General features: G+C 37.1%; 1 protein-coding gene across 1 annotated transcript in view; it reads left to right on the top strand.

Moving 5' to 3' along the window:
- LOC150082923 (uncharacterized) overlaps positions 1-14571 on the top strand; it is a 179315-nt gene extending 164744 nt beyond the window's left edge. The window contains exons 3-7 of the mRNA XM_090376915.1: positions 2175-2261; positions 2838-3044; positions 8099-8142; positions 13096-13470; positions 14453-14571. Of these exons, the coding sequence (XP_090233041.1) occupies positions 2186-2261; positions 2838-3044; positions 8099-8142; positions 13096-13470; positions 14453-14515 (765 nt within the window). The 5' untranslated portion in view covers positions 2175-2185 and the 3' untranslated portion in view covers positions 14516-14571. The remainder of the gene's footprint in view (positions 1-2174; positions 2262-2837; positions 3045-8098; positions 8143-13095; positions 13471-14452) is intronic.
- Positions 14572-15111: the final 540 nt, after the last annotated feature.

Here is a 15111-nt window from a genome sequence, read left to right as displayed (position 1 = left end):
TAATCACCGAAATAAACTGCCTCCATGGATGGTTTAGGATAACAGCTTGGGGAAATTTACAGGTCAACTGGATAGATACCTACGTTATTCAAAAGGTAGTTTGTTTTGTTTTATTATTTATTTGTTATTATTATTTGGCTGCACCAGCAAAAAATAATTATTATTATTTTATTTTTTTGCCAATGCAGCTGAAGCCTCGGGCTTCTTTACACCGTACGGCTGGCTAATACATAGTTAGTTATTTGGTTTTTAGGAGCATTAGCAACTAAGGCCATAATATTGCTCCAGGATATACGGTGATCATTTGCTGACCTTTCCACATCCTCCGTATTTGGTGGTGACGGGCTCGAACCCCGGTCTAATCAAGAAGCGTGTGCTACGCACTGCTGTTTCTTCCCACCTGGCTACGGAGGCGCCCACTAATATATACGTATATACGTATATTATTTGCGAAAATCACGTACAACCGTTGTATGTGTTTATTCTAATTTTGTCATTTTAATAAAACCGATTTACATTTGTTTCAGAAGTACAGAAGTGACGTTTTTAGGCTAAACGGAGAAAAGGGAACAACTTTTTTTTATTTTTTATTGAAAATTGAAGTTTTAGCGTTCTCCTGTAATCCCTACCTTGAGGCTTGGACCAATGGATCGGAAAGAAATCAGTTTAATTAAACTTATAAATCGTAAAATCGCAGTGGGCAATACTTAGTTCAGTTTTAACATCAAAATCAGAAATTTCAGCATAATTATGACAAAAAAAAAAAAAAAACCCCTTTCAGACTGCAAATATATCGAATAATCAGAAAATATCAGGCTGCTTTATTAAATACAATGTGTTCCGTACTTGTGTGACACACGTAAGAGGGGCTGTTCTTTAGCAGAGAAAAAGTAAAAGATTTCGTATGAACACCTTTCATTTTTTCAGTACAGTTGCTTCAAGTTAATGTGTGTCATTAACACACATTAACTTGTGTAGTAGTGTTAACAACAAAGGGAGGTCTGTGACGTACGATTATAGTGTTTCTTACTCGTTACTCGTTTGGAGAGGTCTGGATTCGCGTCCCGTCACATACAAAGGAAAAAGACAATACAGCATTATCCAAAAATAGTAAATATGCACTACTGGTAGAGAAGATTGCGTTCTTTTCCCCCCCCCCTCTCTCCAAAAACTTTTCTTCGAACTTTTCTGTCTTTATATACTTTTATTATGAAAATGGCATACATACTTTGGGGGGCGCGAGGGTGCAGCTCCTTAAGCAAAGATTCGTGTAATCCTGCATTTGCACTACATGGGGTAGATGAGAGTGACCTAGGATGGCCATAATACGACGATTTTTGTATAACCTATAGCAGGAGGTGACCATGATGTACACCATGATTTGATGGCAGTTGGTACCTTTATTCCTTTCTGTGTTCAAATCGTATAGGAATATCCGTCGACATTTGCAGTCAACGACCGAAAATACTATCCTTTTCGGAATCCACAAGTGCTGATGTCCCATTGAAGAGTTTGTGCTTGTGAACTCCCTGTCTTTATTTTATAATATTTTTTTATTATGAAAGTGGCACACATGCTTTGGTCGATGCGAGGGTGCTGCTCTTTGAGCAAAGAATCGTGCATTTGCACTTCAGGGGGTGATATTGTCTTATCTTTTTCATCTTTTTATGATTTTATTTTAATTAATTTTAAATTTTAGGGCATCTTTGTACTAAGGTAGCAGAATCGCATCTTGCCAAGTGTAACCTTAGTTGCTGTTTTAATTGGCTGCATTGATTTATGGTAATAAGCGTGGTTTTTTTTTTTTTTGTTTTGTTTTTTGTTTCATAATAGCCCTGCATTTTTTTTTATCAGGACTTAGGTAGTAAGGAAGTAAGGTTTGTTTATTCTTTGATGAGAATACAGCTAATTTAATAAATAGCTAAATTAATAAAATAATAATTGAATACCTTGTAAGAAGAGAAAGAAAATGGAAAACCTGTGTACAGAATACCTCCTAAAGCTTTTGGTGAAATTTCATCTGTTATTAAAAACACAGGCGAACGTCAGTGGAATTTGAATTAAGTTTAGTTTTGAGTTTTAATTTTAAAACAATGGTTCAGGTACTTATTAAATAATGAGTAAAATATTATTACTAGTAGATTATGTAATTCATTTTTTTATTATTATTTTAGTGGCTGCAGTGATGTCGGCAATGCTGTTGAGTAACGTCTGCAGAGGAATGTGGATCTCAAAGAACGCCACGTCTTTGGAACCATTCGGTCAGTTTTTAATTACTGCCTATTTTTTCTTAATGAGATATCATAGAATATTATGTTATTTTCTTTCCATATAAATGAATACCAACTAAAATAAAGTTGGCTGCATCTGCTAGGAGTGCGCATTTGATGGTAATGTTATTGCACCAAAAGTTATTCATAAGACAGAAAGACCTAAGACAGAAAAATATAAATGCCACCATCACAATAATACCTTCTTTTCTGAATTCATACTCATTCATTCATTCTTTCAGTTTAACTGAATTCGAACTGAGGTCTAGTTTGCCGTGGTCCTCGGTACAATTAGGCAAAAGTGCCTTAAACAAAAAGTAATTTTAACCGCATTATCTTTAATTTAGCCTGCAGTTCATGAGGTTATTTACTTCTGCTTGGTCAAAATTATAAAACGAATTTCCGATGCAAAATTTCGATAAATAAGCAAAATTTGCATTATCTATTAGGTGGCCCTTAATGAGGAATAACAGTATGCGCCTGTGCATTTATATATGTTCTTCCAAAAATTATATCCTTGGCCGATTGATACCTTATTTTTTATGTTTATTCTGCTTTCCATTGCAGGAACAACAGACAAAGGACGGCAGTCAGTGCACATTCCTTATCGAACTGGGAATCGAGAAAGTATCCGTTACGGTAACCATTTACGGATCTTGTTGGTTTTCAGCATCTTCAGTCTATTTTCCTTCTGGACGGTTTTGTGCTTCAAATTGAAGCTGTTCTTTCTTGTTTTGGATATTATGTGTGCAGTCGAGTGTAACTATTATGAAGGTTAGTGAATTAATATAATATCTGCTAACAAAATCGCGTTGTTCTTTCATTGCTACTCTGTTTAACGTGCAGTGATGGCTATTCATTTCTAATCATACACGTTCCTAGAGATTTTTTAAATTACTTTTACAGTCAGCCGGACGTGTTCCGATACATTTCGCAATGCAATACAGTTAATTTCATAGTTAGTAACCCTTCTCTAAAGTATTCAACCTGAGTAATAGAGTCCCTCCCCCAGTTAGAAATCCTAAATTTAGGTCTTAATTTCGCACCAACCCTCACAAAAATAGAATTTATATAGATTTCCTTTCTTCCCCAACTGAATAACAGTTTCCGGAATATGAAAACATCAGCAAGAAAATACTCAGCGTCACTCAAAATTATGAATACCCTACATAAAAGCAAATACGGTCAGGCGTTCAAAAATACAATAATCTGTCAATAACCCACAGAAAAACCCTCTCCCAACTAAGATCAGACAGCGACATACACATTACAAAAGCAGATAAAGGGAACGCCTTCGTAGTAATTCATAGCGTAGACTTCAACAGTAAACTACTCAACCTACTGGTAGATAACAGTTCTACTCTATAATGAAACAAGATCTTACCAACAGTATCACTAATAAGATAAAAACAAAAATAAAGCGCCTAAAATCAGAAAACAAAATAGAAGACCTACTTCCTGAACCTGTTTCCTGATAACGCTGAATCCCCAACCGTATTCGGTAACATAAAAGCCGACAAAGAAGGATACCCTAATAGATCCGTTGTCAATGGAAAACCTCACCCTGGATGCAACGTAGCACAGCTAGTAGTAATATTATTATCCCAGTTCTCCCGAATAACCCAAGATCCATAAAAGAACACATATCATCTATACGAACAACTCCAGAACGCACACCTCAGTAATAATACCGATCTGTTAAATGCTATCAATATCCCACTAGATAAAACAAAATCCGTAATAAAACAGCAAATCGGCCAAGTTATTAACACACTCATTAATCCCCCTGAACACAAAAGATATTCTGGACTTAATTGATATTTCAGTTATAGAATCCCCCCCCCCTCTCTCTCTCTCTCTCTCTTCCCCTCCCCTCGTATAATGGCTAGTAGAACAATAGTACGTAGAAGAGGCAAGGAAAAGTTGTAGTAAAATTTCGAGTTAAGAGGGAAAACTAAAAATTACATGATTGACAAGAAAGTGGGAGAATCAATAAAATTATTAACATAACAAGATTGTTAATAAAATAAAACTTTTGCTGTCGACCCGAGAACGAAGAGAACTGTAATTTCCGCGAATAAAGGATATACACTGGTGTGCAAAACTTAAGGACTTAAGTTTCTAAAGGTTACAACCACAAAATCTTTACTTATGGTACTCTTTACTGATGAGAGTATATTCAGTCCCAGAAACGATTCTGGACGTCAGCTAATCTGGCGAGAGGTTGGCACACGGTATCACCCCGCATGCATCACTGAAAGGGATCGATATGGCGGTCGAGGTGTTCTCGTCTGGGGGAGGCGTTATCTTAGATGGATATACACAACTCCAGATACTGGAAGGCGGTACTGTAACCGGTGCACGCTACTGTCTGTACTGAGGTAATCCTTCCCCATGTGCGTCTGTTCCGAGGTGCCATTGGCCCGGAGTTCGTGTTTATGGATGATAACGCCACACCCCATCGCACTGCAGCTGTTGATATGCTTTTGGAAAGTGGGGACATCGTTCGTATGGATTGGCCAGCCCGTTCCCGCGATCTAAATCCCATCCAACGCACATGGGACGCTTCGCTCTGGGGAGATGCCTAGCGGCACGTCCGCACTCACCAGAAAATGTTCACCAGCTGAAGATGGCGCTGACAGAGGAATGGACGATGTTACTGCAAGAACTTATCAACAACATTGTTCTAAGTATGGACAGGCAGTGCAAGGTCTGCATCCACATTAGGGGTTCCCATATAACCTACTGAGGACTGCCTCTTCCCTTTGTTCCATCTTTGGAACAATGATGACCATCTGTATCATGGTAGCCAGTGCTATGTTGCCATTTTTGAATAAAGTCCCTCTGTACCGTTTTTTTTTTTTCGTTGTTGTGTCGGTGTTGTTTCCTTCATCATTTCTGTATCTCACGAGGTTCCTTTCGTATGCTTTTCCCATATCCAGGCCACTCCTATGAGAAGCTACAGGTGAAAACTTGACTGGTCCTTAAATTTTGCACACCAGTGTACGATTTCTTTAACAACGAAATCGTAGAAATTTTATTGATATGCTTTTGAAAAGTGGGGACATTGTTCATATGGATTGGCCTGCCCATTCCGCCGATATAAATCCCATCCAACGCATATGGGACGCTTCGCTCTGGGGAGAGGTCTAACGGCACGTCCACACCCACCAGAAAATGTTCACTATTTAGTATAAGTTGCTTATATAGCATCATAATAGCAGAATCTCCGTATAAAGAAAGGTGCCGAGTGTGATTAAATCTAGTAACTTGAATGCTTCAGGGAACGATGGTATTGATGTGAGAAGGATGCATATCATAATGAAATGTAATACCATGGTCTTAATTGGTCAACAGATTCAATGGACTGTTCTTTTTCTTATTGAAGAATAAGAATAGCTCACTTACTTTGGATAGACTAAAGCAGTACATTGAGAACTGCTTTCGCGCCATTAATGAACATGTTCTTCGTAACACGCCCACAAAACGAGCGAATGGATATGTACGAGCAAGATGAACACGTCCAGCACATTCTATTTTAACAGTCTTAGTTAAATTCAGTATTGCTAGTGGGTCTCATTTTGTTCTTGCTTTTATTCCGGCCTTTATATAAACCTGTGGTCACTTCACTTTGTTCACAAAATGTTCACAGGAGTAACTAGCGTAGCGATTTTTGTGGAAATCCTACTAGTGGATGATTTCCCCCTCATTCTTTAAGAGCTGTTTCATCCAGTTTCTAGTATCTCTGTGGATAACGCTTGGCGAAAGGTTTCTCCCTTATCAAATGATCAATCAGATTTACAGGAAGGACACCGAATGGTTGGTTTATTGGTTGTTGTAGGATTTTAGGTGCATCAGCAGTTTAAGCCATATTGCGCAGCATGTAATGTCTGTAATTTGCATGTGTTCAGTGGTCAAATTGCTGTTTCATCGCCGAAAATACCTAGTTTCTTGGGACAAAAACCATGCCACCCTCATCTCAGACAGACTACTTCAACCACGTGAAAAAGGCCCATAAAAATTCCTCACGTCGTCGACGGGATTGGAACTCACGTCTTTATCACCCGGAATACCAACTGTGCTACTCACTAGTCGGACTCCGACTACGAAGATTCATTGAAAGTAGTGCCCACAGAAAAACTGTACTTGCATTGCCATATCTGGAAACTCTTTATTCGAATTCCATATCTGGCCACTTTTTCAGTTTGTTTACAGCCGCGAGAAGCTACAAGGCTGAGTGTAAAACGCTCTGAGACTGCAGGGTGAAGGCCTCTCCAGCAACTTTCCAGTTCCTTCTGTTTTGTGCAATGGCCATCCATTTACTGCCCACGAACTTTTGAATTTCATCTATCCATCTCCTTTGTTGTCTTCCAGGATTTCTGTTAGCTTCCCTTAGGTACATATGTGTCCTGCCAAGTCCATTTCAGTTGGACTCGGGCAGGACTTTAGTAGTTTTGATAAGAGTGTCCTTTACTTGAGTTTGCTGCCTAATCCATGCGTTTCTCTTCTTATCCAACAGTCCGATTCCTAATATAAATTCGTTCTATTCTTCGCTGTGTAGTTTTCAGCTTCTCCTCCATTCTTTTGGTGAGTGCCCAAGTTTTACTTCCTTGTCATGGTGGGGAGTATACATTGGTTCATTATTTTACATTTCAGAAAAATTGGGATATTGCTCCTCAGTATGAGACTATATTTCCTGAATGGCATCCATCCGAAATTTATTCTTCTCTTGACTTCCAGTCATATATTATTATTATTACAACTAATGACGTGTTCAAGAATTATATCTCTTTCTGTGTCATACTTGTTCATCATTAATTTTGTTTTAACCATATTCATCTTTAGTCCAAATTCCTTACTAGCTGTGCATAACTGATTAAGATTTTCCTCTAATGCTTTGGGATCGTGGCTTATGACCACATTGTCATCTGCAAATCTTAAATGGTTTAGGTACTCTCCGTTCACATTGACTCCTTTCTGCGACCAGTCTAATCTTCTGAAAGCTTCAAGGGCAGCAGTAAACAGCTTCGGAGATATTGTCTCCTTGTCGAACTCCTTTCTCAATTTTAAATTTGCTACTGTCTTTGTCTAGTCTAATAAAGGAGGTAGCGTTCTCATATATTTTCTTCGAAATCATAATGTACGGGATGTCTATGCCTTGTCTTTCCAGTGTCAGAAACATTGCCTTATGCTGTATGGGGTCAAATGCCTTTTCATAATCCACAAATGGCAGGCATAATGGTGTTCTGTATTCATTTGCTTTTTCCATTAGCTGTTATATTACGTGAATGTTGAGTTGAGAATCCTGTCCTAAAGCCAGCTTGCTCTTTCGGTTGATTCTCATCAAGTATTCTTTCTAATCTGTGAGTAAATGATCCTTGTGAACACATTATAGCCTTAGTTGCTAATGCGCCAATAAAAAGCAAACCTTGTGAACAACTTGTAGATGTGGGACAAGAAGCTAATCGGATATGAGAACGCATTGATCATCTTATTGACATTGTAAGAAACATTGAAGTTATCTCTTAGTCCTCCAGAACAATACATTGCATATAGATTTAGTATGTATTTGTGAATATATATTTTTTACTTTAATGTTTATCTTATATGTTGCAGTATAATTTCACGTAGTCGTTAAGTATTAAATTGAATTACTTAAAATTTAAACTTAATGGCTAAATGAAATGATTGAATTTCTGAGAAATAACTTGATTAATTTCTTTGCTGCATAAGAAGAGATGAATAATTTAATCGTTTAAACTGTCTAAATAAAGAGCAATCTATAGCACTGATTGTTTGGTTTTCTAAAATTAAAATTTAATTTACAGGTTGCCCCTTTGTCAGGCCAAGCTCTCCTGCTCATCAGTTATCCGTAAGTATGAAAACTGTTAGCGTTTTTGTTAACTAGAGCATGTTGAGTACCATGCATTTATAATACAGTGATAAACAAATCGCGCTGACAAGTTGCTGGAATACTTTATATTTTTATCGCGGTTCATGGATAACTTTTTTGGTTACATAACCTTGTAACCAAAAAAGCTAAATAACTTTGTAACCAATAAATACAAAAAGAAAATCCATTGACTTTAACGAAAAAGTATTACAAGCGCATTGAGCACGTAAACCGAAAAATATGATATGCTGATACAAATCTAATATAAATCATTTAAAGTAATTATACATCGCCGAGGATCAAAGATAAACCCAATATTAGATTAGGTTTAAAGACACTTTTATGAATATTTAAAAAAACATTTTATGTTTTTGATTTTTATAAAAAATTAAATCAAATATCTTCACTTGAGAGGAATACCACCGCGCTGTAGTTACTGTTATTCTGTTATTGAGTCTGGAGACAGTGAAACTTTCTAATTATATATGGTAAGCCGTGAAATAAAAAAAAATTGAGAAGTACTGATACACGATATCATCCAGAGCGATGATATCACGCAAAGGCAGAATGTTTATTTTATTTAAATTTGCAGAACTTTTATTTTATATGTCAACTCGTTATGCAAGCCTAAAGAAGAATTATTTTTTCACTAATTCTGCATGAAGAGGAAGGTAGGGGCCATTTTTATTAGGAGATTGCGTAGCTATACTCTTAGTCGGGGTTTGTATTTATTCTTCTTGAAAGAACTGACAGAACAATTTCTCATACTGTTAAAGCGCTTCCCATCGTGTCATATGATCATCCTTTATAAAATACGTCTGTAACATATAGAGATATTTCTTTCCTAAAATTATCTCTCTTTCTGTGCGGGTGACTACAAAAATTGCCTTGCTTCGGAGATAAATATTTAGTAAAATGATCGTGTATTTTCACCTTTGTTTTCTATTATTAGCATGTAATCGATATACAATGTATGTGCTGAAAATGTTTTTTTTTTTTTCATTATTTCCAAGAGATATATTATTCAATTATTAAATCTTTACTGCATGTTTCTATTTTTTTATATAAAGACCGTGCAAAAGAAAATCCATAGTAATATGAAGCTGATATGACAACCACGCGGGCTGTCATAACAGCAGTCATACATTTGAACTTTGCAGGGTCTACTGTTGGCGATGTTGTGAAAAAATTGAAGAACGAGGGCAATGCTGCAGTGTAAAAACGTTTGGTAGGCCACAAGAACTGATAGATAGCGTTCGCCTATCCCTGACGAAAGGTGATGAACGGAAACCGGGCAACGTCCTTGGAACACGTTACTTTGGCGTTCAAATGTTCACAGGAATTTCCCCTCAACCTGCGGGTAGTTCAGTGGATATACTCGCCATTCTTACTACAATACGTAGAAAAGGCTTCGGTTGGAATCCCGTCAATGATGTAAAGAATTTATTTTATGGGCTGTTTTCACAACTTGGCTGAGTTAGTCGGTCTCATGCAAGGGTTGCATGGTTTATTCTGCCGGAAGCTTAGGTTTTTTCAGCAAGCAAACAAATCCACCTCAGAATAGACGAAATTACAGACAAAATATACCTATGCTTCATAGCCCTAGTTGCTTAACGCACGCCGATTATCGGAATTTCAGTAAATACACAGCTCAAGCGTGCAGCATGTAATCTTTCGCTGCCTCTACTCTTCCAGGTAGTGACTGGAGGGAGCCCTAGTAGTGTATTTGCGGGATGGGGGGACACTATCAAGGCCACGTTATATCAAGGAACTAGATATATTCTTGCCATGCGTACTCCATATCCAAAAGTTTCATTACTTCATATAGCATGTCCTCCTCCTACCATTTCTTACTGTTGAATACATCATGAATTGTCAAACTAATAGAACAAACTTATTGCGAAAAGATCTAAACCTCCCAAAAACTTCCTCATTCATTTAAAAAATATACGCGCTTTCAGTTCCAATCTCAATGATGTCCGTTTCCACTTACAGTCTGCCATTTTCGCTTCAAAGATGGTACCTGTGCATATGTCTGCTATGATATTCCCTCACAGACACTTAGTAATTTGGAATCTCCTTTTTTCGATCTTCTCTGGCTTAAAATTTCTCTACCACCTTCAGTAAAATTTATCTGTTGCCTCTATCGTTCTCCCAACGCCGCTAATCACTTGGAACTCTTTGACTTCCTCTCTTTGAAACTTGACTTTCTACAGTCCTACTTTCCTAACAGTAAGGTAATTTTCCTTGGTAATTTTCAAGTTCACAACTCCAACTGGCTTCCGTTTTCCAGTCACACAGACCCAATTGGTCGAGATGCTGGGCTTTTGAAATTATAATGACCCCTCACAGATTTTTCATTTTCCTACCAGAATACCAAACAATCCTAACCACGCAGCCAGCACGCTTTATCTATTTCTCACAAACAGTCCTTCTAAGTACATGGTCGAGGTGAGTGGTCCTCTAGGAATCTCGGATCACCACTTAGTGATGGTCTCTTCTCCAATGGAGCCTTTCTCTCATGGCCATTCTTGAGCTTGTGTTCTTTAGCATTACAAGAATGCAAAATGGGATGATTCTTGCTAGATTTATTTTCATTGGTCGGATTACTGTTTCAAATCTTCTGATGTCAATGTTTGCTCAGATCCTGTCAGTGAAATTATTCTTTTAGGAATGGAATCCTTTATTCCACACTCCACCTTAAAATCTTCTCCTTTATCTAAACCTTGGTTTTCCAATAAATGTGCTGAGGCTGTTTAACATATCGTAATTGGCTTGTTTCCAAATCTCCAGACTCATTTTCTGCCTACACAAAAGCATGCAACAATTGTAAAGCAGTTATTAATCAATCTAAACTAGATTTCAAATAGGGTAAGAGTATAAAACTTGCTTCTTATCCAAATGATAGCCTAATATTCTGGTCTCTTGCCAAAGCTGTTGGCCACAACTTTTGCCCATCTTTCTTCCCACCTCCCTCTGTTAAAACCAAATTGTTCTATTGCCACTTCTACCAAAGATAAAGTTGACTTTCTAACATCCTACTTTTCTTTCGACTCGCGTATTAATAATCTTGGTAAAACACCTCCCACCATTCCCAGCACACCCTTCAATACCTCCTGTGGTCTTCCATCAAAAAGATGTCAGAAGATGACAAATCTTGATGCTAAGAAAGCTCCAGGTCCTGTTGGTATTTCTCCACTTGTTCTCAAAACCTGCGCTCCTGAACTTACTCCTGCTCTTTGCCGCCTTTTTTTCACTTTCTTATTCCAAAGGTGTTTTCCCTTCTGCTTGGAAATTTGTTTATATCCAGCCAATTCCAAAAATGGTGACAAATCCCTCCCATCCAGTTATTATTGCACTTCTTCCCATTGCACTTCTACTCTTTCCAAAGTAGTGAAAAAATAAATTAACTCTTAAACTATCTAGAAATCTTTCATCTGAGCAACGATCGCCAGTATGGATTCTTTAGTGTTGATCCACTGGTGATATTCTGGCTTATGTTACCCATCTGTGCACAAATTCAATGGAAAAGTTAAAAAGTTTGGTTAACTCAAGCAGTTTCTCTTGACATTGCAAAAAGGCTTTTGATCGTGTTTGGTATAAAGTTCTTCTAAATACGCTTCCATCGTATGGTTGGTCAATTGTTTTTTAATTTTTTTGTAATCAGGTGGCTCTCTGTCTTCTAACTTCTCCACTAATGCTGGTGTTCCGAAGGTTCAGTTCTTTCTCCCACTCATTTCCTCCTGTATAGTAATGATCTCCTTCCATTGACTGGAAATCCTATCCGTAGTTTTTTAGATGATAGCACATTGCATACTACCTTCCAGTTTGAGAACTCTTGCTCTGCACAGACAGCGTTAACTCCTCGAATATCCACTATTATTTTTCCTTGAAATGGTAATTCTTCATTGGGGTAAAGATAACTTAGTTGATTTCAATCCTTCTAAAAATCAGTCCTGTTTTATATCTCATAAAAGGGATTCTTCTGCCCCTGTGCTTATCTTCGATGACACTCTGATTTCTAGGCAGGATCATATATCTCTAGTGGGGATGAGTACATTACAAATATTGCTTCCTTTGCATCTACAAACTGGGTTTTCTCTTTCGTTCTCGGCGTTACTTTTCTTCCAAACTGCTGTTCATTCTGTACAAATCACAAATCCGCTCTACCATGGAATATTGTTCCCACGTCTGAGGCGGCTTCCCCCAAACCTCCATGAGCACTGCTCTTCTGAATTGGTTTCTATTCTTCCGACTTTCGTTTACTGGCACTACCTCTCGTCTTACGTATTTTTTCTTGCATACTTTCATACTTCTTTTATACTTCTCAATCTCCAGCCCATGTACAGTACTAAGCACTATGGGTGCTAATACCTGTCGTGTTTGGGGTTTAAAAAAAAAAAAACAAAGCCATTCTCACACTGGGTGGAAAAAGTCTAGGTTTGATCCCGTCACTAACGTGGGGAATTTTCATGGCGTTTCACAACTTGGCTGAGTTTGTCGGTCTAAGGCAAGTGAGCAGGATTTCCCCCGGAAACTAGGTATTTTTCTTCCAGCAAAACAGGGAAACCGACCACAGATAATGAGGGTGGTAAAGAATTCCCTAATTATTAACACAAGGGGAGGAGGAGGAGGAGGAGGAGAGAGAGATTCCCACACATTAACCAGGAACATCAAAAATTTTGTTTTAATGGGCTGTGAACCCATACATTTGGTTTTTATATTTCTCCCTCTTATGTATTCTCTGACTTCCTTTTCATCGCATTCTAAGATCAGAGCCAAGTCTTCAAAATTCTTAACTTTCTCGCGCAACACCTGTTTTATTCGTTACGATACAAATGAGTTTATAAAAATTATATAGTTAAAACGTGATTTTTAAAACCATTTAACTGATTTGCTTGTTTCTTTGTTTGTTTGTTTTTAACATTTCAGGAAGCAGCACTATTGTTACAATGCTTGTTTATGATCGACAAAAGCCGTATTCTTTTACAAAGTCAGGAGTCCATAATAAAGAAACTGAGTGGTACGGTGGATGAGGCTATGACGAAACAAGCTCTTAGAAATGAGAGTGACCGCATTCTTAAAAGTGATCTGATTGATATCTATAACAGATTATCCTTACAGCTCAGCATTCAAAAGCATTATATGGACCAACTAGAGACAAGAAATATGGAGTTAGAGAAGCTATTGATGTCTGTTGGTGAAAACCATTTCCTTGCTGAACAACACTCCTTCAACGTTTCTAGTGATATTCCGAACATCAGAATGAACAGTCTTAGTTGTGGCTGCCAAGACTGCATAACTGTGGTACAGTATTATTGTCTTTTACACTTTCTTAATTTTAAGAAAACGTTAACAAATGTAGCTGCATCGCGATTCTCTTTTCATATTTATGGGAGGATTTATTCTTCCGCTGTAATTATTAAGTTGCAGTCCTTCATCATGGTTCGAATGAGGGATATGAAAAATATATAAGCCTTATTTTCAATAGAATAATGCGGAAGTTTTCGAAACCACATGTCAATTCCAATAGAGAAGCTCAGATGTATTCTGTTGTTTAGGTTTAGTACCCAGGTAACGTAAACCATGACTAACTGTATGTCTTTTCTGCGGAAATTCTAAGGCTGGCTTGCCTACTTGCGACGTCAATAAACCTAGGTAGAAGCATTAGTTCTGCTTCAGACTGGCTTTCAAATCAAAGTAACCTTAGCCCTCTTAAAAACTCATTACAATTGATAAAAGAAACAGAAACAGAAACGATAACACTTAAAATCCATTTGTTGGATGATTCAACTTCTTTGAGAAGAGAGTTTGTATTCTCGCTTGCCTCTAATTTCTTAGCTTATTTCTAGCTGCTCGAATTATAAGATTTCTCTTCTCTGTTAATAACATCTGGTAATTAATTTTTTTGCAGTTGAGGAACACTTCTCATCGGGAAAGGCCAAACTTCTCCAGCTATTTGCATGTCTTGGCCAAATTACTTTGTCTCGGACAAGCGTTGCAATATTTTCTTTAAAAAAAAAAAAAAACTTACATTTTTCGAATAGACAAACCTAGACTACTAGAATACATCCATGGAATACACGGCTTACGGATAAAAATACATTTCGAAATTTGCACAGGGGGTCATTATGGGGGGCTTTAGCATCGAACTATGTGTTACGATTGTTGTCTACTGTAATATCTCTGCCTTTTTCTACCTTTCCTTACGTATATGCATCTGATATGCCGCTTTTATCTGTTGAAGTGTTCAAATTAATATTAAAAATTAAGTCCCATTTTTCTTTAGGGAACGGTTCTTGATGAACAACAGGACTTCGATTGCTGTATCGGATATTTGAATCCTAGCTAATGAAGGATCACTTACGAGAAACGGTGAATGAGAAATGAACAGCCTGCATTCCTGTGATCTACATTCGATTCACTGTAAAGTGAAAAGTTACTTCATTAATCAATATAATATCATAAATTTTCTCCTTTTTTTTGGTATTCTGATTTAAGAAGATGCCATCAGAATTAAAGATATTTCTTAGATCAGTATAAATTAAAAGTAGTTGCGTGAATTGATTTATTTTCTTCAAGACGGACCATTTTTATAAATAAAATATCTGACCTCTGTATATTCTTAGAAGATTGTCATGTTCAAGTGAATTTAGTGATAACTTGATGAAAAGAAAAAGCACATTAAGATCAACAAGAACATATTTAAATGAGATATAGAAGAAAAAAAGGTCCAGGAATGATTTTTTTTTTTTTTTTTTTTTTTTCTAAAATGAATGAATTAAGCAATCTTTAAACAACAAATTCTTGGAACAAAATAGTTTTTCCAGCCAGTCTAAATTTGTTGAAACAATAGAAGAAACTATTTTATAGTACTGTCTTTAGCGCTTTTGTCACAGCAGATTGCACTTCTTTAGTATCTTTGAAACAACTACCTTTTCTGAAATT

Source organism: Mastigoproctus giganteus, chromosome 7 (assembly GCF_048544385.1).
Source record: "Mastigoproctus giganteus isolate SK-2022 chromosome 7, ASM4854438v1, whole genome shotgun sequence".
Taxonomy (NCBI): Eukaryota; Metazoa; Arthropoda; class Arachnida; order Uropygi; family Thelyphonidae; genus Mastigoproctus; species Mastigoproctus giganteus.
Note: the sequence above shows the minus strand (reverse complement) of the source record. Positions and strands in the feature narration are given on the sequence as shown.